The 23,381-nt window shown below is 37.5% G+C and overlaps 1 protein-coding gene across 17 annotated transcripts in view; it reads right to left on the reverse strand.

The window, feature by feature from the left end:
* The window catches only part of PTEN (phosphatase and tensin homolog), a 153,746-nt gene that overhangs the window by 56,147 nt on the left and 74,218 nt on the right, over positions 1-23,381 (reverse strand). For 4 of the 17 annotated variants that reach the window (XM_070057650.1, XM_008270133.4, XM_008270132.4 and 1 more), the window contains one exon: positions 14,388-14,472. The exons of 12 other annotated variants lie outside the window; for them this stretch is intronic. In XM_070057650.1, coding sequence (XP_069913751.1) covers positions 14,388-14,472 — 85 coding nt within the window. Of the gene's footprint in view, positions 1-14,387; positions 14,473-23,381 lie in introns of those variants that run through there. One more of the 17 variants, XM_070057651.1, reaches the window with a different exon arrangement.

Consider the following 23,381-nt stretch of genomic DNA (forward strand, 5'->3'; position numbering starts at 1 on the left):
CAGATTTTTGAATTAACATTGTTTTTTACTCTCTTCAAACAGTTCCTATGAAATATATTTAAATAAGTTGCAAAAATGCATTTTAAAATTATTTCTGTTAAAATAATATATTAATATTTACTTCAAATGCTATAAAGGGGCTGGTGCTGTGGTGCAGGTTAAGACCCCAGCCTGCAGCGCCAGCATCCCGTATGGGCGCTGGTTTGACCCTCGGCTATTCCACTTCTGATCCAGCTCTCTGTTATGACCTGGGAAAGCACTAGAGGATGGCCCAATTCTTTAGGCCCCTGAACCCACATGGGAGACCTGAAAAAAGCTCCTGGCTCTGGATCAGCTCAGCTCCGGCCACTGCAGTCATTTGGGGAGTGAACCAGTGGATGGAAGATCTCTCTCTCTCTTTGGCTCTACCTCTCTCTGTGACTCTGTCTTTCAAAAAAATAAAATAATTCTTTAAAAAAATGCTATAAAAAGTTTCCAATTAAAAAATTAGTCAAAGGTGACAGAAAGAAGTACCAGGAATCCATCTCCCATCCTAGACAATAATTGTACTAACAAAATCTGTCAGCTACAACTCTTTTGGAACTGTGGTATCTATTCAAAGCTACCAGTTCCCAAGAACAGTAAATGGAAGTTAGTTGGGGCTAACTTCAGCTCAGACTTCTAGTACATTACTCACCCCTCGCCTCTAGCCCCACAACAGTCAGCTATGGATGTATCCTAGAATGATGGTCTATATCCAGCTTGGGGAGCCAAGGCAGGCAATATGATTTGACCTTCAAATATCATAAATATCATGAATATGTGCTCTGATTGATAATTGCTGCTTCAGATCACTGATACAGTGACAAAGAAGTAGGCCACCAGTGTTGCAACCCCCAGAGCTTTAAGGGATTTAAAAATCCATAGCCTAGGGGCCGGCACTGTGCTCCTGGCTCCTGGCTTTGGACTGGCGCAGCTCCGGCACTGCGGCCATCTGGGGAGTGAACCAGCAGAGGGAAGACCTCTCTCTATGTCTCTACCTCTCTCTGTAACTCTTTCAAATAAATCCACAGCCTAAGATATTTAAGGACGGAAAACACTGGAATAGAACTCCATATCAGGGAACTTAGAAAGTCACCCTATATACCCAGGGAAAAACACAGGCTGTAAAGAACTTAAATTTACACTGTAAGCTGATCTCCAGCACATCTATATTACAACAGAAAAACAAACAAACAAAACCAAACAAATGAACCCACCCCCCAAAAAAAGCAGCAAAGCCTGGAGTAGGGGAAGAAACTGACTTCCAGAATTAGCATGCCACAAGATTCTAGTTCCAGTTTTCAATCAAAAGGAAAAAGAAAATCACAAGGCATACAAAACCAGAAAGGAGAAAAAAGAAATCAACAGAAACATCTCTGTGAAAGAACAGATGGCAAATTTACAAGACCAAGACTTTAAAACTGTCTTTAAAAAGTTTTTTATTACATATTTTATTTGAAAGACAAAGATAGAGAGAGAGGAGAATCAGACAGATATTCCATCTGCTGATTCACTTCCCAAATGGCCACAAGGACCAGGCCTGGGCCAGGTGAAAGTCAGGAGCCTGGAATTCCATTTAGGTCTGCCTAAAACAACTACCTTAAAGATGCTCAAAAAGATAAAGAAAGACAAGGTTAATCTCAAGAATATGATGTATGAGCAAAATAGAAATATCAATAAAGAGAAAAATCAATAAAAGAATAAAGAAATTATTCTGGAACTGGAAAATATAATAACTACAACAAATAACAAATAAGTTTTTTTTTTATAAGATTTCAAAAAGCAGACCTGAGCAGGCAGAAAAAATAATCAGGAATACGGAAGGCAAATACAAGCCTGAGGAACTGAGAAAAATTATTAAATAAGTAAAAAGTCTAATGGATCTATGGGACAGCACCAAGTAGACTAATACATATATGCTGGGAATTCCAGAAAGACAGATTTTTTTGAACAAATAATGATCAAAAACTTCTTAATTTCAAGTAGGAAACCTGAGACCCATGTAAACTCATCCTGATTGTCAAAATTATCTTTTCCAGAATTCAATATATCCATACAAAAATGAAAGTCATGCAGAGACTCCAGCCACTGCAACCTGGCGGTAAATCTCTAGCACCTCAGATGAAAGCTCTAGCTCAGTTGGCAAGGGATTTTCCTTTCTGGCTAGAAAGGAATACCGATCTGATACAGCATGAAGAAGTTACAGAAGACAAACCTACCTTCCTGCCTTAACCTCGCATAAAGAGTAAAGGACAGGGGCCGGCACTGTGGTGCAGCAGGTTAATCCTCTGCCTGTGGCACCAGCATCCCATATGGGCACCGGTTCTAGTCCCGGCTGCTCCTCTTCTGATCCAGCTCTCTGCTATGGCCTGGGAAAGCAGTAAAAAATGGCTCAAGTCCTTGGGCCCCTGCACCCACATGGGAGACCAGACGAAGCTCCTGGCTCCTGGCTTCAGATCAGCGCAGCTCCAGCCGTTGTGGCCATTTGGGGAGTGAAACAGAGGACGGAAGACCTTTCTCTCTGTCTCTCTCTCACTGTCTGTAACTCTACCTCTCAAATAAATAAATAAAATCTTTTTTTAAAAAAAAGATTAAAGGACAAAAATCTCTGGGGGTGGAGAGGGAGAAAGATATGAGTGTGCAGGTAGCTATGAGTGGCAAGGAATTAATAAGCTTCAACACCCAAGCTGCATACACCACCCAAATCCCATCACCTCCCATGCTATTTCAATATGGATGAAGACTTGCCGAGCCCACTCCTCATCATACAGTTAAGCCTCACTTTCCATCATACATCCAATGCCATGACACCTTCTTGCAGACCACCATGTGTGCTGGAGCACCACGCCAAACCCTATCTCCTCTGAACATTCAGTCATGCCTTGCCCCAAACACCACACCTTATCTTACAGAGGAAGACCCCAGCATATTGGTAGGGACAGTTCTCTCTCATGAGTCTCCCTGCACTCCCATCTGAGTGTGAATTATTCCTTTGCCTTTCAATAAACCTTGCTTTTCCACTCACCTTTTAAAAAAAAGGGGGGCAAAAATCAAGTAATATAAATGTGTAAATGGATTAAGCTCTCTAATTAGAAGTCAGAGACTAGTAGAATATACATGAAAAAAAACACAATCCAACTATACACTATATGCAAGAGATCCATATTAGATCCAAAGGCATTAATAGGTTGAAATAGAACAGGACAGAAAAAGCTATATTCCATGCAATTAATTTTCAGAAGTTAGTGAGGGTAGATATATTTTTTTAAAGATTTATTTTATTTATTTGAAAGACAGAGTTAGAGAGGGAAGTAGAGAGAGAAAGAGAGGTCTTCCATCTGCTGGCTCACTCCCCAGATGGCCGCAATGGCTGGAGTTGCACCGATCCAAAGCCAGGAGCCAGGAGCTTCTTCCGGGTCTCCCACGTGGGTGCAGGGCCCAAGGACTTGGGCCATCTTCTACTGCTATCCCAGGCCATAGCAGAAAGCTGGATCGGAAGAGGAGCAGCCAGGACTAGAACCGGTGCCCATATGGGATGCCGGCAGTTAAGCCCAGGGCGTTAACCCACTGTGCCACAGTGCCGGCCCTGAGAGTAAATTTTAACATCAGATGAAACAAGCTAATTTTTTTTAAAGGCTCAAATAGCAAATCTCAATAGACATAAGACCTCTAGTCAGGGGTATCTGAGATAGTGGCTGAGGTGTCAGCTGGGATGCCTGCATCCTGTATCAGATTGCCTGGGTTTGAGTTCTGGTTCCAATCCCAATTCCAGATTCTGGCTGGTAAGCACCCTGAGAGGCACCAGGTGGTAGCTAAAGTAGCTGCATCCTTGCCACCCTCATATGAGAGCTGTATTGTGTTCCTGGTTCCTGGGCATTTGGGGAGTGAACAGAATATGAAAGCCTCTGCTCTCTGTTTCTCAAAAAAACTTCTCAACCTGATGACTCATAGTGAATTCTTGCAAACATTTAAAGACTTAATAATAATTCTTGAACTTCCAAAAATTTGGAAAGAATATTTCCTAATATATTCTATGAGGCAAACATTGCCCTGATACCACACAGATAAAGACACTACAAATACAACCAATATCCTTTATGAACACTGATGTAAAATCCTTAACACATTACCAACAAATTGAATTCTGCAACACATTAAAAGGACTAAACACAAGCATCCAGTAGAATTCATTCCTGGAAACACAAGGATAGTTCAACATATGAGAGAATGTGATAACGTTATTAAACAGAAAGAAAGGAAAAAACGCATAGTCACCTCCACTGGTAGAAAAAGGCATTTGAAAATAATTCAATACCCATTCATGATTAAAAAAAAAAAAAAACACGAATAAAAGAAAAGAAACCCAATACAATTAAGAAACATATATGAAAAACTCAGCTAACATGACACTCAATGTTATAAGTCAAAAACAAAACAAGATGGATGGTTTCTATTCAGCATAGCATTTAATGTTCAAGATAGCAATAAAGTAAGAAAAAAGTCATGCCAAATTAGAAAAATAGGAAGTAAAAATAATCTTTTGGCAGATGACATGATCCACCAAAAAAACAAAAACAAATTCAGTGAAGAAGAATATGCAAAATTTATTTTTATCAAAAATATTATAAAACATGCAAAAATCAGTTACATTTCTATACACTGATAATGAATAATGAGACATGAAATTATGGGAACAGACTTACAGTGGCATCAAAGCAAACAAAGTATTTAAGAATTAACCAAGGAGAGGAAGTACTGAAACACTGGAAATTACAAGGCATTGCTGAAGAAATTAATGAATACATAAATAAGTAGAAGGGCATTCCTTGCTCATGGATTAGAACACTTAATATTGTTAAGATGTCAATACCATATAAGGCAATCTGTTGTTTAATGCAGTTCCCATTAAGATCTCAAGATGGGGCTGGCACTGTGGCGTAGGTGGGTTAAGCTGCCGCCTGCAATGCTAGCATCCCATGTGAGCACTGGTTCATGTCCCGGCTGCTCCACGTTTGATCCAGTTCCCTATTAATGTGCCAGGGAAAGCAGAGCAAGATGGCACCAAGTACTTGGGTCCCTTCATCCATATGGGAATCCTGGAAGCAGCTCCTGGCTTCAGCCTGTCCCAGCCAGGGCCATTGTGACCATTTGGGGAGTGAACCAGCAGATGGAAGACCACTCTCTAACTCTGCCTTTCAAATAAATAAATTCATCTTAAAAAAAGGAAAAAAAAAATCCCAAGAATGCTTCTGGCAAAAATAGAAAAATCCAATCCAAAATGCATAAGAATCTTAAGAGTCAAAATCATAATTTAAAAAAAGAAAACAGTTGGAGAATGTACACTTTCTAATTTAAAACTTTTCTACAAAGCTACAGTAATTAAAATAGTGTGGTCCTAGCATTAAAGTCAGACACATAAACCAATAGAATGGAAGAGATCAAAAATAACATTCTTATGTGTGGTCAAATGATTTTCAACAACAGTGCCAAGAGCAGTCAGTAGAGGAAAGGAGAGTCTTCAGCAAAGTACCCTGGGAAAACTAGATATTCACATGGAAAGTGTGAAAGTGGATCCTTACCTAACACCATTTACAAAAATTAACTCAAAATGGATCAAAGTTTCTGGCTCCTAGCTTCAGCATGGCCCAGCCCTAGCTGTTGCAGCCATTTGGGGAGTAAACCAGCCGATGGAAGCAGGCTCGCTCGCTCTCTGTCTCTCTCCACCTTTCAAATAAATAAATAAATCTTAAAACACACACACAAAGGGAGAAAATACTTGTAATAATATATATGAGATATGGGATTAATATCCAGAATATATAAAGAAGTCATGAAACACAACAAAAATAACATCAAACCACTTGATTCATAAGTGGGCAAAAGACATGATTAGACATTTCTCCAAAGCTGATAATATAAATAACCAGTAAGCACAACAAAATGCTCTACATCACCAATCATCAGGAAAATGCAAACCAAAACCACAATAATATCACTTCACAGCTTTTAGGATGGCTATTACTAAAAACAAAACCAAAGCAAAAACTATCAAGTGCTGGTAAGGATATGGAGAAAACAGAATGCCATGCAATGGTAATGCAAAAAGGTTCAGCTCCTGTAACAAACAGTATGATGGTTCCTCAAAATTCAAACACTGAATTACCACCTGATACAGCAATCTCAGTTTGTATATATACTCAAAAGAATTGAAAGCAAATGCTCAAGCAGATATGTGTACATACATGTTCACAGCAGCACTATTCACAGTAGTGAAACAGTGGAACCCAAGTATCCATTGATGGATAAATCAATAAACAATATGTGGTGTAAACAAAGAAACAGTATTCAACTTTTATAACAATAATAGTATTCCGCTTTTATAACATTCTAGCACATGCCACAATACGAACAAACCTTAAGGATATTAATGAAAACAGTGAGTGAAATAAGCCAGTCACAAAAATATCCTAAGTATGGCATTTTAGCATGAGATGATGAAAAAGTTCAAGAGCTAGACAGTGGTGACAGTTACACAATGACGTGAATGTACTTAATGCCACTGCACTGCATACTTAAAAGCTGTTAGATGGCAAATTTCATTTCATATCAACAAAATATATACCACATTTTTAAAAAATGGCTCATCTCTGGCCCTACTTATCCTCAAATCCTTATTCCTGTTTCCACCCTCAACAATTCTGATTCTTTTTGCCTGTATTTAATACGGTATTTCCAAATATTATGCTTAACACTGCTTCTCACAGATTTATTACCTACACATCTCCTGCACGGTAGAAGAGGTTTACAATATTAGTAGTACCCACACACTTATTTTTCACTTCTCTTAATCCCCCCAACAAAGTGACATCACAATTTTGGGTTACATTAATCAATCAATGTTAATGAATGGTCCTGTTTCTAATCTGTTTAGTTTTTAACGAATCTATTGAATTTCCACTCCCAAATATTTCAACAGCCACCCATGAGTTCAATTTTCTTAATTCCTCTGTCTGCCTGCTTCAAACAGGACTGGTAGTTCTTTAGCTTTGGGCACACATGTCATCCTGGGACTTTATTTTCCTATTTCTGAGTGAATTCTGTGTTCATGAAAGTCCCTGTTTTTCCTTTCTGGATATATTCCCTTGTTTTGCTAGAGCGTATCTTCTAGTAATTGCCTAAGAAATGTTTTTCGTTAGTACGCTCTTTTTTGAGTCATAAAGTTTTCTGCTCCCCCACCATCTGACTGATTGGAGACAATTTTAGGCTGAATGCAGAACTTCTACCATCTTCAACCTTTTATTCTTATTATTTATTAGCAAGAACTTAGATGCTATTCATATTTCTAATGCTTTCTAAATGATCCTCAAAGCTTTTGAGATAGTCTCTATTTCTGGTATTTAAAATTTAACAATAATGTGTCTAATATGAACTTTTTTCACTTAGACTGCTTGGCTCTATGTAGGTCTTTTAAATCTGGAACTCAAATCCTAAAGAAACTTTCCAGTATTATTTCCTTGATTTCCTCCGCTTCATTTTTCTCTTTATGGATCTTGTTAATTAGAGACTAAATCTCTACAAGGGTTTTACAGTACACTGTAAATGATACAGTTCACATACAACATTATATAATACTCTATTGAGTAATTAAAGCAGGCCGTATATATACTATTAAAACAAAAACATACATTACTGATTATACGAATTATGCAGAATCAAAGTTATAATCTCAAATGCTGATCAATCAGATAACTTAAGGAAAGCAAGCAGAAGATGAGAAATGTCAACCAATAACTTGCTGTTCGATGACAGTAGAAACTGTCATGATGCAGGCATGATGCAAACTTAACTGATCACTGTGTTGGCAGATTCCTCAACTTTTTTTTTTTTTTTTTTTTTTTTGACAGGCAGAGTGGACAGTGAGAGAGAGAGACAGAGAGAAAGGTCTTCCTTTGCTGTTGGTTCACCCTCCAAAGGCAAGCGCGCTGTGGCCGGTGCACCACGCCGATCCGAAGCCAGGAGCCAGGTGCTTCACCTGGTCTCCCATGCGGGTGCAGGGCCCAAGGACCTGGGCCATCCTCCCCTGCACTCCCGGGCCACAGCAGAGAGCTGGCCTGGAAGAGGGGCAACCGGGACAGAATCTGGCACCTCTACCGGGACTAGAACCTGGTGTGCCAGTGCTGCAGGCGGAGAATTAGCCTAGTGAGCTGCAGCGACAGCAGACTCCTCAACTTTCAAAAAAATGCTAGAAATAGCTTTTTTATGCTCAACTTCCCGGTTTTTTTTAAATACAAGTATAAGCAATAAATTCCAATTATAAACATGGGGTACAGATAACACTGTGTTATGCCAAAGGATATCAACAGGCTAGGTTAGTCGAAGAGTTTGGAGATTTTGTTCTCCAAAATACAAGATAATGTGGTTATTACAGAAATCAGCTTTGGAATCATTTTTTTTTCTTTTTGGACAGGCAGAGTTAGACAGTGAGAGAGAGAGACAGACAGAGAGAAAGGTCTCCCTTCCATTGGTTCATCCCCCAAATGGCCCCTGCGGCTGGCGCTATGCCGATCTGAAGCCAGGAGCCAGGTGTTTCCTCCTGGTCTCCCACGCGGGTGCAGGGCCCAAGGACTTGGCCCATCCTCCACTGCCTTCCCAGGCCACAGCAGAGAGCTGGACTGGAAGAGGAGCAACGGGACAGAATCCGGCGCCCTGACCGGGACTAGAACCAGGGGTACCGGCGCTGCACGCGGAGGATTAGCCTAGTGAGCCGCGGCGCCAGCCCAGCTTTGGAATCTAACAGACCTAAACTCTTATCTTCATCCTCACTACTTACCAGTTGTGGTACTTGTGGAAGTTATTTCTTTAAACCTTCTATGAAATGAGGATAGATTTACTGTAGAGATTTATATAAAATGGTACATGTAAACTGTTTACACAACAGTTACACAAGTAAATAGTATGTAAATATAAGGCTACTTTAAAATTATTTGTTTGAGACAGAGAGAGACTGACAAAGCTCCCATCTGCAGGTTCACTACCCAAATACCAGCAACAGCTGGTACTGGACCAGACCAAAGCTAGGAGCCTGGAATTGAATCTAGGCTTCTACCCTGGTCAGAAGGGACCCAACTAACTGAATATCACCTGCTGCCACCCAAAGACTGCATTATCAGCAAGCTGGGTTTACAAGGCAGAACCAGGACTCAAACCTATACTCCCATACAGGACAGCAAGGGTCTTAACCAGAGTCTTAACCATTAGGCCAAATGTCTGCCCCTAAACTTATCTTTTAATTCCATTTTCCCATTAAATTTTTGAACTGCTCTTCTCAATGCACAATAAATATTACCTATTATTAAAATACCAAAAATATGGACTAGTGCCTAAAATATAAACATTGGCTAATCCATCAAGGCTCCCTATTTGTAAGGAAATAGGGCTAACAAAAGAAGTGGGAGGCAGCCAATGAAAACAGTGCTTTCTTCTGGGGTGATAAGAATGTTTTGGAATTTGATAGAGGTGGTATTGTACCACTTCTGATTGCATTGTGAGGGAACTAAATGTCACTGAAGTCTACACTCTAAAACTGTCAATTTTGTGTTATGTGAATTTCACCTCAATAAAGAAAAAATGGAAAAAAGGAAGGAATTTAAGGGACAGAGTCAGAAATTATTAAAAAGGGAGAATATAAGAAATATTCTTCCCCAAAAAAAAGAAATATTCTCAATTATTTCAAAGTTTGCCTCTAAATAATCTCTTATATAAAAAATAATCAAATTTTTAACTGAATAGCCAATAATAATGTCAGAAAAACAAACACTTTCTTCTTACTCAAAACAATAAACAATTAAGGTTGACTTAGAGCCACAAATTAAAAAAAAAGTTTGCAGTTTCTTCAGGAATAAAATGTATGTAACAGTTCAAAGGCAGAACGTGGGCTCTTGAATCTGCAATATAGCAGTTTACATCAGGGTAAATAAATCCAGGGTATACAAGATAATGGATGTCTCTTTTTAAAATTTTTCTTTTTTTTCTTTCTTCCTTTTTTTTTTTTTTTTTTTTTTGAGAGAGAGAATTCCCATTTGTTAGTTCACTCCCTAAAAGCCCACAACACCAGGGGTTGTACCAAGTCAAAGTCAGGGAACTCAATCCAGGGCTCACACATGGGTGGCAAAAACTCAGTTTCCAGAGCCTTCACCACTCCTCCCATGGTCAGTCCACATTAGCAAGAAGCTGGAGCCAGGAGTTAGAGCCCATTATGGAACCCAAGATTGACATGGGAAGTGAGCATCTTAACTGCTAGAATAAATGCCCAGCCTTTGATAAATCTTTTTTAAAAATTACTATTCATCAAGAGAGTGAGCTCTATAAGCATCAATCTTATAAATATAGGATCTTCCCACCAAAAAATGCAATAAAGAAGAGGAAGTGACTTATTTCCTATGCATTCAGACAAAGGGAAAATATTTTGTAAGCATCTTTTTAAAAATTTTCAGCATTTCCCAAATTATGGCCCATGGAATAATTTGAGAGATGTTATCTGAAGTCTTACAAAAGAAAAGAAAGAGGTGGTATGAGGGAAAAGCAAAGAAAAGCGGCATACAAAAATCTCTTAACTCTTGGGAGATTTACAATGCAGAGTGGCATATTAAATTTTCTGCAGTAAGAAAGCCAGGTCACCTATATTAAACCTACATTTTCCTGATTTATTCGGGAAAGAACAGTTCTCAAGCTACACCTCTTAAGCATCTGAAGCACCAATTTGTTAAAGACCACACAGATTTACACCTGATAACATATAAGCCAGACAAATTCAATAACCGCCTGAGGGTAACATTAGCACACATATATCAAAGAATAATCAATTATCTGAATAAAACTGTTTCCTATTACCAGCAGGTCAGGGCAAGAGCTTAATGGCAAGAAAAACGGAAGGAATGTAGTTAAATAGTAAAAGGAAAAAGAAAAAAGAATTTTGAAAGAGCCCTATAATTTCCCTTGTGTGAGATGTCTCTCCCCTGCCCTATTAATTCTGACCACTTCTTATGAGAAACATTTACAGTTAAGAAAGTAAAAAATTTCAGCTTGACTCACTTTTCCTCCTCAAAAATTTTATTTTTTATATTAATTCCTGACCTACAAATTACTCAAAACAAGTTAAATATTTCTATCAAAAGTATTTTGATTAACTTAAGTATAAAATTTCATACCAGCATAAGCTATACCTTCTAAAACAGTTAAATAATACTAGTCAATTTAAATATGGAAATATTTGCAATTCAAATTTATTTTACTCAAGCCTATAATGTAGTTCAACAACAAAGTCTTACCTCTGGGCAATATTTCCTACTTGGAAGAAAATCAGGGAAAATGCAATTAGAGAAAAAGAGTGATTTTAAATATCCTTTTACATTCCAATAAAGAGGCCAAAGAAAAGTCCAACTGAAAATAATTTTGAAAACAGAAAAGGAAAGATGTATGAAAATAAACAAGCATTTTCCACTGAGACGTTATCAGCTTTGAACCAAAAAAGAAATCACTACTGATTATTACTATTATCCCCAAAATAGTTTGAACCAAACAAGAAAATCAAACAACTTAGGTATGAAATATATCCAATTCCTTGGTAAGGTTAATTCTAACAGGGAAATTACTTAGGCATTTATTTTCATTTAGTTTGTAAGAAAAACTACATTTTCTTTCCTGATCATCGTTCATCACTCCTCTCACAAAGGGGAAGGTGCTAAGCAATAGAAGCTATCAAAGCCTTACTTCCACTTATTGCCCACCCCCCACACCCCCCAAAAAAAACAAGAACAGCATAACTCTCATATTCAACTGATTTTTTAACATTACAATAAGAGGTGGCAAGATCACTCGGCTAGCAGATTCATTCACTAAATAACAATGTGGACATAAAACATTTTTAGAAATAGTAGTTTTTTTTAAAAAAAAAAAAAGGCTAGATAAACTAGATAAAGCTACTAGACAGAATAAACTTTGGTCTTGAATACTGATCACCAATTCAATAAGTAAATCTTGTAATTCAGAAGCATAATGTCAAAAGGATCTTGAAGAACCACAGTATTTTTTAATATAATCTAATGTCTGATAACCTAAAGCTACAAAAGGACTGCAACTGGACTTTTTTTTTTTTTTTTTTTTTTGACAGGCAGAGTGGACAGAGAGAGAGACAGAGAGAAAGGTCTTCCTTTTGCCGTTGGTTTACCCTCCAATGGCCGCCGCGGCCAGCGCACCCCGCTGATCCGATGGCAGGAGCCAGGTACTTATCCTGGTCTCCCATGGGGTGCAGGGCCCAAGCACTTGGGCCATCCTCCACTGCACTCCCTTGGGCACAGCAGAGAGCTGGCCTGGAAGAGGGGCAACCGGGACAGAATCCGGCACCTCTACCGGGACTAGAACCTGGTGTGCCGGCGCCGCAAGACGGAGGATTAGCTTAGTGAGCTGCGGAGCCGGCCACAACTGGATTTTAACAATAATCTAAAAGATGATCAATCATCTCCCGTGATTATTTCATAACTCAGAAGAGACCAATGCAAAATCAGCAGGCTAGATTAATTTACCACAATGATATTCTTACAACAATAAAAAATTTGCCCTCTGTATCAAAGTATTCATGCTTTTTTAGGTCTAACCTCAGGACTAACCTGGCTTTGCTGACTCAGCACCTGGCTGAATATACAATTATAGTGCTGTGAAACAGATGATCCTGTGAGGTATTTCATCAGGCCATAAAGACCCCTAATAAACATTTTTGTACCACAGCAGAGAATACATGTCTGGTGATTCTGAGGTACCCACTCATTTCCCAGATTTTTCATGTCTCTTGATTCAAAATCTACTTCCCTCATTCTTTTCTCTATGGCCCATTGCATTTTTTTTTTTTTTTTTTTTTTTTTTTTTGGACAGGCAGAGTTAGAAAGAGAAAGAGAGAAAAAGGTCTTCCTTTTCTGTTGTTTCACCCCCACGGCTGGCGTGCTGCGCCGATCCGAAGCCAGGAGCTTCCTCCTGGTCTCCCATGAAGGTGCAGGGCCCAAGCACTTGGGCCATCCTCCACTGCACTCCAGGGCCACAGCAGAGACCTGGCCTGGAAGAGGGGCAACCAGGACAGAATCCGGGCCCCGACCGGGACTAGAACCTGGGGTGCTGGTGTTGCAGGCAGAGGATTAGCCTAGTGAGCCTCGGCACCGGCCCCCATTGCATTTCTTTATATGTGTTATCATCACTGACTCAGTTACATCAAATTGCTGCTTCCACGAGTTTGCAATGTCAGGCATCCTTTCACTGTTGCCTGCCTAATTATGAGAAAGCAAATTTATTTCTCTGTTTTCAGGTTCTTAAACAGTACCACTGATACTTATAGTTTTAATAGATTCTACAAAGAAGTAGGCAGTGTTTTTGTAAATACTGAAATTCAATTTTAAAAAATATAAATACTATAAAAATGCAATAGAAAATAATTCAAAAATACAAAAACATAAATATGCTGCGGTTCTAGACAAGTTGCTAAAAATCAACCACCTAGAAAACAACTTACGGCTAGCTTATAAAAAGGTGTAGCATTATATAATCACTTAACAATTATAAACAGATGCTACATCTGAATAATGCTTTATAGATTACAAAGTGCTTCCCATTCATTATTACCTTTAATTCTCATAATCACAAAACATTTAAATTCAATGTCTCAGGAAAGACATTTAAGAAACAGTATAAAGAAAGTAAAACCATTAAAGCACTGATAATTTAAATTATTCACACATATATACTTTTGCTCTGAAATCAAAAACTTTACTAAGATTATTTGCACAGTAGACATAATCCTATCTTAATTAATCCTAAGTGATTAATTTAGGCTTTAGCAAGTTCAACAATTCTTTGTTATATTCTTTGTATCAAACACTTCTTCAGGTGTTTGGAGCACTTATGCCCTTTAACAATTGCTCTAGATAAAAATGCTATCAGTCACCTATATGTTTGTTTAAAGAAGCTTAAGTGAATAATTCTACTCAAGGTTTTAAGTCTGTTAACTGTTAACTGTGAAACAAAAGACAAAAATTACATTATAATGGAAGCCAGGCCTTAGCCTGGTGAGAGGCATTTTATGGAATCCAGAATATTATATGTGAGGTTAGTTCTTACCAAATAATTATACACACTGAGGTCTGCTAGGACCATGAAGTAAAAAAAAAAAAAAAAAAAAAAAGTTATATGTACAGTAACACCATAATAAAATAAAGTTTACCTCTTATGTATCTTTTTCTGTGGTTATAGAAATCTCTTCTAAATAAAAATACAATATGCATGTAACACATCAATATATGAAATAAAAACTCCAGAGTTCTTACCTTACTACATCATCAATATTGTTCCTGTATACGCCTTCAAGTCTTTCTGCAGGAAATCCCATAGCAATAATATTTGGATAAATATCTGAGTATTTAAATTAAGGAAATGTTCGAAATACGTAGTAATACAAATATATACAAATTTTAAAACATTTAATTATAAAAAGATAAAGCTATAGAAATAAATGGTCACCAAATGCATTTATCTAAAACCTGTCATTTATAATTAAGAAATACTCGTAAATACATTAATTTCAAAAAAGATCCTCAATTACATGGCAAAATAATTTTCAAACACCTCTATTTAATACATTAAAAATATGCCTCAGGGAAAACAATTTCTACATTTATTATATTTAACTACATAAGAAATACAAAAATCTCATTCTTTGTAAATCATGGGACATAAAGCAAAACCAAAACCAAAACACCTTCATATGCCTGAAGAGACAGTATAAGAAACCACGGTGTAGAAAAAAATAGATACAATGAGGCTCAGAAAGTTAGGTGTGCCTCTAACTATCTGTAAAATTTGAACAAGTCACTTAACTATCTAGACCCAGGATTTCCTATCCCACATGATGATAAGGTTTAAGGTCAATTCCAGCCCTTGTTATGTTGGACTTCTTAATAGTGAAATGAAGTAAAAACTTTACTAATCAATGTAATCCATATTTAGCATACCCATTATATTCAATTACATTACAAACTATAGTTGGCATTAAAAACCTTCATATTTAAGAAAAATTTATATCCAACTGACTATAAAAATCATTAACAATCCACATTTCCCTGATTCTTGCTCATTACAATGGCTTTATTTTTTTCCTGAGCTCTTTAAAGTCTTATTCATGATTTCCTGACCCAGATCCTTCTTGAAGCCTAAGCCATCTGTCTAAAGGCTCCCTGCAATACCATCTCTGGAGATCTCTACTTCTGAATCCATTTACCTTCCAAATACAACTCAAAATTCACCTAATTCAGTACCATTTGAGCACAATGCACTATTTCAGTATTTTTTGATCCAAAAATAGTTGTCAAATTACTGAATACTTTTATTTTGACATTATAAATTAAGGTTACATTTCTACTATATGTTCTAGTTATAAGATTACTATGTGTTGACTGGAGAGATTTGCATATTTTAAGAAAAAAGTACACAACAGAGTGCACAAGGTACATTTTACACAGAAGAAGGCACAAATATTTGCTTGAATTCAAACACTCTCAAGACATACACACACATGATAAACGAGAAACCAAAAAAATGGTTGTTTCATAAAAAAGGAAAAGAGGAGAATCATAGAATAGGTAAAATCAAGACTGCTGTGTTTCTTTTTATAATGTTGACCTCAGAATCATAAAAAAAAACTTTGTTTAAAAAACGTCACACATTGAAAATAGGCAGAAACAAATATACCTGATTAAATATCAAATTGGCAACCTGGAGAAAGGATTTATTTCAAGGATTATTTGGATACTGAAATTTTACTGTACTTCAGAGGGATTTGTTTATTTGTTTAAGATTGAATTATCTGAAAATTAGAGTTACAGAGAAAGAGGGAGAGAACAAGATCATCCATCTGCTAGTTCACTCCCCAAAATAGCTAGAATGGTCAAGGCCAGGCCAGGCGGAAGCCAGCTTTGAACTCCATCTAGGTCTCCCAAGTTCGTGGCAGGGGCCCAAGCACCTGGGCCATCCTCATCCTCTCTGCCCTCCTAGGAGCATCAGCAAGGAGCTGGATCAGAAATGGAACAGCTGGGACTTGAATTGACACTCATAGCTGGTGTCACAGGCAACGGCTTTAATCCACTGTGTCACAATACCAGCCTGAAAGGGAATGTTCTTAGAAAGAACTACATAGAAATTTTAACCTTCTTTTGATAGTTTTTACTATTTCTAATAATATCACCATTGATGTCCTCAAAATATCTTGTACAGTATAGGAATCAGCAATGACATAATGCTAATTATTTTAACTTTCAAGTTTAGTGTAAGAAAAATAACATTATAAAATCAAAGAAATCAAGTCAAAAATTTACAGTAAGAATATGAATCTATATTTATAAAAATCTTTATTTTCTGGGTCTTTTCACTGAGACGGCCTATAAAAAATGTCAACCTCACAGCAATACACACTCCTAGAATCCATATCTTCAGCTCTGGTATCATAATACCCTAAAAAGTACCAAGTTCATTAGAAAAAAGAGTTGATGCCATGTCTGGGGATAGGAAGTTATGAGAGAACCTAGGCTACCTTTCTGTGCCAGGAGGGCTTAATGAGGTTAATGCTCTGTATCTGGACATAAGAGCTAGGAAAAATGAGGTCCTAGTGACTAGCTGTGATAAAATGAACATAAAAAAAATTAAAATGAAAGTAAACTAAAAAATATTGAATAAAACAAAAATCTAAAACGATAACTCAATGTGAAAAAAAAAAAGCTAAAACAACCACAACAAAAACTCACTTACTTATCACCTTTTAAGGTGGGTACCAGAACAATTCTTCACTTTTAAAACTGAATTATTCAGGCCAGCGCTGCGACTCAACAGGCTAATCCTCCGCCTTGCGGCGCTGGCATACCGGGTTCTAGTCCCGGTCGGGGCACCGGATTCTGTCCTGGTTGCCCCTCTTCCAGGCCAGCTCTCTGCTGTGGCCAGGGAGTACAGTGGAGGATGGCCCAAGTCCTTGGGCCCTGCACCCGCATGGGAGACCAGGAGAAGCACCTGGCTCCTGCCTTCGGATCAGTGTGGTGCGCCGGCTGCAGCGGTCATTGGAGGGTGAACCAACAGCAAAGGAAGACCTTTCTCTCTGTCTCTCTCTCTCTCTCTCTCACTGTCCACTCTGCCTGTCAGAAAAAATAATTTTTTTTAAATAAAAAAAACTGAATTATTCATGTAGGAACTCTTGCAGGGCAGCTAAACAGCTCCACTTCATCAACTCCACTTTATGGAAAAACATCAATTAATAAGAAAAGCTAGATAGATTTAGATGAGTCATATGAAGGTTCCTCAAAAAGTTGACAGAAAATACATAATATGAAAAAACTGAATGGAGTTCAAATTTTTTAGCACCAAGCTAAACTTATTTTTAATTCCATCTTTCCATGAACTTTTCAAAATAACCTAATATTCTGCAAATCCTAATGAAATTAGTGATGTAGCAAACATCAACAAATAATGCTGAACTAACAGGAAGTGGTTGATGAGGAACTTAACTTTCTTATAGAGCCAAACAGTACCACACAAGATACTTTCTAATGAAAGAGACAAATATAATTGTACAATTGCATTAAAGACTATCGCCACCCAATTTTAATTTCAATGCCTGCATCAAGAGTAAGGATCATTTACCAATTGGTATAATGCAAAGTAAAGGACACAGCATTATCTGATGGCAAAGTGTCTTTAATCTAAATTCACCAAACCTTTAGATAGAAATTTTAATTTATAGGAAAAGCCAAACATTATGAGTAAAGTGGGCACAGTCAAAAGGTCTGTAGGACATGACACCAATTCTCTTCAACATGTATCACTTTAAAAAAAAAAAAAATGGGATAAGAATGGGTAGAACGGGCCGGCACCGCAGCTCACTTGGCTAATCCTCTGCCTGTGGCGACAGATTCTGTCCTGGTTGCTCCTCCTCCAGTCCAGCTCTCTGCTGTGGTCTGGGAAGGCAGTGGAGAATGGCCCAAGTGCTTGGGCCCTGCACCCGCGTGGGAGACCAGGAGGAAGCACCTGGCTCCTGGCTCCAGATTGGCACAGCGCACCAGCCGTAGCGGCCATTTGGTGGGTGAACCAATGGAAAAGGAAGACCTTTCCCTCTGTCTCTCTCTATCTAACTCTGCCTGTCAAAAAAAGAAAAAAGAAAAAAGAATGGGTAAAATGGGTAGCTGCCTTCGATCTAAAGATTTTAAGACTTCTAACAGTCAATTTCACAGGTACAATGCTGGTTTGGATACTATTTTAGAAGAATCAGCCATAAAGGACATTTTTAAGTCACCTAAAAAAATTTGAATATGATCTGGTTATTGAAGAAAAAATTTACTGAAATGGAAAAGGAATGATGGCCTAAAAGGGGGCAGGTTTCAAAACAGAATGTATAAGCATTAATAAGTATAATGTATACCATTCTGATAAAAGAATATGTACATATCCATAAAACATGTAGACAAAAAATAAAAATCTCTAAGTACTAAGAATACATATATTTTCCTCATTCTTGCTTTTTTTCTATTTTTGCTACTATGCACCTGGCAATGTTTCTCTAACAGATTTTCAAAATGACGTACGTATACTTTATAATTATCTCCATGTCTATTTTAAGTGTCATGCCAAAATACTATCTTGCCCTGTATGACTTGTTTAACATTTTTAAAATGCTGAATTTATAATAAATGCATCTAATATTTCAATAATATTCATTATGTGCCAGAAACAATGTTTGTCATTTCAAGAACACATAAATGTATGCCCAACCTCAAAAGATTTTTATCTAAAGAGTCCAAAGGAAACCATTAGGATTATCATTTTAACACCACACATGCTGGTATCATCTATTGTGATCACATAAGAAGGCAGCTCACCTAAAAATATAATTATTATTCAGTTATCACAATGTTTGTGTACTATGTGCATTCACGAGGGAAAAAAAAAACACAGGAGTGCAGAGGTTCAGTGAAGCCCAAAGCAATGCAATTCTTGAAACTCTATAGTCTTTACCTAGTAAATTGTGCCTGGAGCACCAATGTAGGAAGCCAGGGAATAATAGAAAAACATAAGGGGTGAAGCTGCAGCAGGGAACCCAAAGTTGGTGCAGCTACCACCATTCTGGAATTTGCATCCAAAAAGTTAAAAATGTATTTTGTTAAAAAGCAAACAAACAAACAAACAAACCCGAAATACCTTGACTATTTTTTGAACGATGCAAAAAAGAATTACATTTTATTAAACAACAAAGAATCATTATTATCACTAACATACCCACTTAACCATTCATTTCAGTGAGAACGCTAGTTAAGATTTTCTCCTTACAGAAAAGCACAGAAGTACAAAGCCCCTTGAGATGTGGTCATTCTAATCAGGACTAAGCTCAAATTTATCCTTGTACTACAAATATCAATTAATATTTGCAAAGAATCTGGTTAACTTAGTTTTAAAACAACTATTTGTCCATAACTATACAAAAATGGATATCATCTATTCATTAAACTCAGCTGCCCTCCTCTTCTTCATTCACATTATTCAAAATATTCATTCACATAATTATTCATATAATTATTCAAATTATTTAAATTACTCAACATTCTGTGCAAGGAACACTGAAGAACATGAGACTAAGTAAGCAAATACTGCCCTCAAGGAGTTCCCATTCTATCAGGGAAGACAGACACACACAGACCAACAACTTTTCCTAAGGTCCTATGACATAAAAGATCAAATACTTTAAGAGCTAAAAAGCATTTAATTTTGAGGAAGCACAGATAAAGCTTCACTAGTATGCTGAATAATCCTTAACAGGTAAATTCAGAAATCAGTAGACAGAGGAAGAAACAAGATCAGCTACAATGTTTCAAGCAAAGGCTAGAGCAGAGATACATAAATACATGACATATTTAAGAAAAAGTAATCTAATGCAGCTCACAAAGAAAGCTATAGGGAAAAAGGCAGGACTGACAGATTAAGTGCAGTCTTTCAGAAGCCACAGCAGGGAGTGCAATTAATCACATATACAAGGAACCAAAGGCCAGGATCAACAGGGCAGCACCCTGCAGACCAAGTCTTGTTTGTAGCTATGTTTCTTCTTTTAAATAGAATCCAGGAATGCAGTTTTTATGATGTCATTTTCCTTAGATTCTCAACTTCCTTACTTATATAGTTTTGATACTTGAGACTTTGACATCTATCATATATCACAAGGACAGAGGCACTCTAGTATCTGTTGAGTGTTTGCCAGACAGTATTACAAATCTGAGCACATTCTCATTTAATCTAACATTCCTACAGAGTAATATTAGTATTTCACAGATGAAGAAATCAACAGTCAAAGCAACTGGGCAGGGGCTGGCATCATGGCAAAGCAAGTTAAGCTACTGCCCACAATGCCAGCATCCCATATGGATGCTGGTATGGAGAGATGGCTTAAGTATACAGGAGAAGTGTCTAAGCTATACAACACCATTTTATATAAGGGACAAATTTTGACATGGAAGGGAGGGTCCTGAAACCAATCCTCCCCCCAGCAGAAACCAGGGGATAACTGTAAATAATGAGCATATGTGACTTTCAATACAAAACAGCCTTAACCTACATTTACCAGATATTCTTCTGAGCAAGAAGTATTTAATATTAAAATTTCATTTTATGAATTTTAATTGATAAGTCTAAAGCCTAACTTGGTCATTAAATGAAGCCAAAATACTTCTGGCATCTGTAAATCTACTTGCAAGCTAGGTAGTATGATGCCTAAAACCATGCTCTAGAGCCAAACTGCTTGGACTTGAAACCCAACTTCAATTACTATATTAACTCTGAGCAAGTAATATACTCTCTCCATGCCTACTTCCTAAGTAAAATGGGGCTCGTAAAGATACCTGTCATATTGGGACATCATAAGGATTAAGTAAGTGAATATGGAAATGATACTTACAACATAGTGATGGCTGCCTATCAACTGAACAAATGGTAGAACTTCATTTCTGAAGGGCCCATCATAACTAATTTTTAACTGAAAGCAATTTGTGGAATAATTTAATCTTTCTAAAGAACATCAAAACCTAATAGAAACTAACTCTTTGAAATCTTTATTATATCAATTTTTCATTTAAGTACCTACTTTATTATAACTTAAGAACAGACAAAATATTATTCTAAAAAAAAAGATTTTTCTGATACTATTACTGAATATTGAGTAGGCAGTAAGGAGAAGGTAGAAGAAATGCATACATGGTACTTTCTATTCTACCCAGGTTAGATGCTAACCACAGCCACAGAAATGATATACACTGAAGAGCGTTTCCTCCCTCCCACCTCTGAGCAAACATACTACTACTTCTTTATTCTAATTGAAGTATAATTTGTGTATAATAAAATAACATGTATCTTAAGTGCTTAGGGTGGTGAGTTTTGATAAATGTATATACCAGGTTTGATTAGTCTTGTCTTTGGCGGTGCAACAGTCACTTCTCACTACAGAACAGAGTGTTTCAGAAAAAAATAATAAATGGTAATTAGTTCTAAAGTTTGTTCAAAAAGTCAGTTTAACCCATAATTTATAAGTGAACCATCTATCTTAAAATAATGTGGCTATTTTACAGGCTAGGTAAATTTTTATTGGTTGGTCTAGGCATCCAATCATGCCCTGAAACATAAATACCCTCTTTTATCTAACAAAATCTTTTATTAAACAACTTCCAAGCTGAAATCTAAATAAAGTGTTCCCCTTATCTCAAATTGGCATTTGTGTCTAGTTTTATAATAGAAATTTAAATGAAATTTTCAAATAGGGAATAATAACCAAACATAGCTGGCTAAACTTTATTAAGAATGTGTTCCTGACATATATACTGAATGTTACTTTAAGTATGGTGACTACTAAAAGTGAAGTGGTTGTAAAAGTTTCTTTGCAGTGGTCAATATTACTGATAGAAGTATGCCTATCCCTAAACAACCTAGTGTTACACACAAACCAATAACCACTTCTGATCTCCATAATTACTTTAAGGAAAATTATTTCTATAGATCTTTATAGTTAACTAAAAGTTGTAGTAACCGTATGAAACTATAACATATTTATTATACATGACTGGCAAAATAGAAAGTGATATTCAGCTTTAGAAATTAGCAAACAAAAAGCACCAAAAACAAATCTGAAGTTACCTGGCTCATAAAGAGGACTGCATTCAATCAGCACTAGGAGTGAGGGAAGGAATACAGTAAAACTAATAAGAAAAGAATGGCAGATAGATACTATTCAATATTTCTCAGGAACTGCTGGAGCCTCTTCCCTGCCTTCTGTCAGTACTTTCAACAACATACAGTTGAGGATCAAGTGAGGGGAAAAGAAACTTAGCTATTAATAAGCTAGCTACTTGAGGTTCTTTTTTTATTTTTTGACAGGCAGAGTGGACAGTGAGAGAGAGAGACAGAGGGAAAGGTCTTCCTTTGCCGTTGGTTCATCCTCCAAAGGCTGCCATGGCTGGCGCGCTGCGGCCGGCGCACTGCGCTGATCCGATGGCAGGAGCCAGGTACTTCTCCTGGTCTCCCATGGGGTGCAGGGCCCAAGGACTTGGGCCATCCTCCACTGCACTCCCTGGCCACAGCAGAGAGCTGGCCTGGAAGAGGGGCAACCGGGACAGAATCCGGCGCCCTGATTGGGACTAGAACCCGGTGTGCCAGCGCCACAAGGCGGAGGATTAGCCTAGTGAGCTGCGGCACCGGCAAGGTTTATATTTCTCTTAACAAATTTTAATAGATTTAACAAACACTTTCCAAGTATGTCACAGTTATATCCATTAACATTTCCAATTATACTTCAAGTATTATTCTCATGGACTTTTTTTTTTTTAAGATTTATTTATTTGAAAGAGTTAGAGAGGTAGAGACAGAGAGAGAGGTCTTCCACCAAACTGTTCACTCCCCAGATGGCCGCAACAGCTGGAGCTGCGCCATTCCGAAGCCAGGAGCCAGGAGCTCCCTCCAGGTCTCCCACGTGGGTGCAGGGGCCCAAGGACCTGGGCCATCTTCCACTGCTATCCCAGGCCATAGCAGAGAGCTGGATAAGAGGAGCAGCCAGGACAAGAACCAGAGCCCATATGGAGCATTAAGTCACTGCACCGGCCCAATGGACTTTCATATAATAAAGATTTTTTATTTCTTTCTAGATTTTATTTTTCCCTATTAAGTAAGCCGAACACTAATGATGGCTATGGTTTGTAAACTTAAGATTCAGATCGAGAAGAAAGCAGAAATAGCAGTTCCTTCACTTTTCCAGT

Source organism: Oryctolagus cuniculus, chromosome 15, assembly GCF_964237555.1.
Source record: "Oryctolagus cuniculus chromosome 15, mOryCun1.1, whole genome shotgun sequence".
In the NCBI taxonomy this organism is placed as follows: domain Eukaryota; kingdom Metazoa; phylum Chordata; class Mammalia; order Lagomorpha; family Leporidae; genus Oryctolagus; species Oryctolagus cuniculus.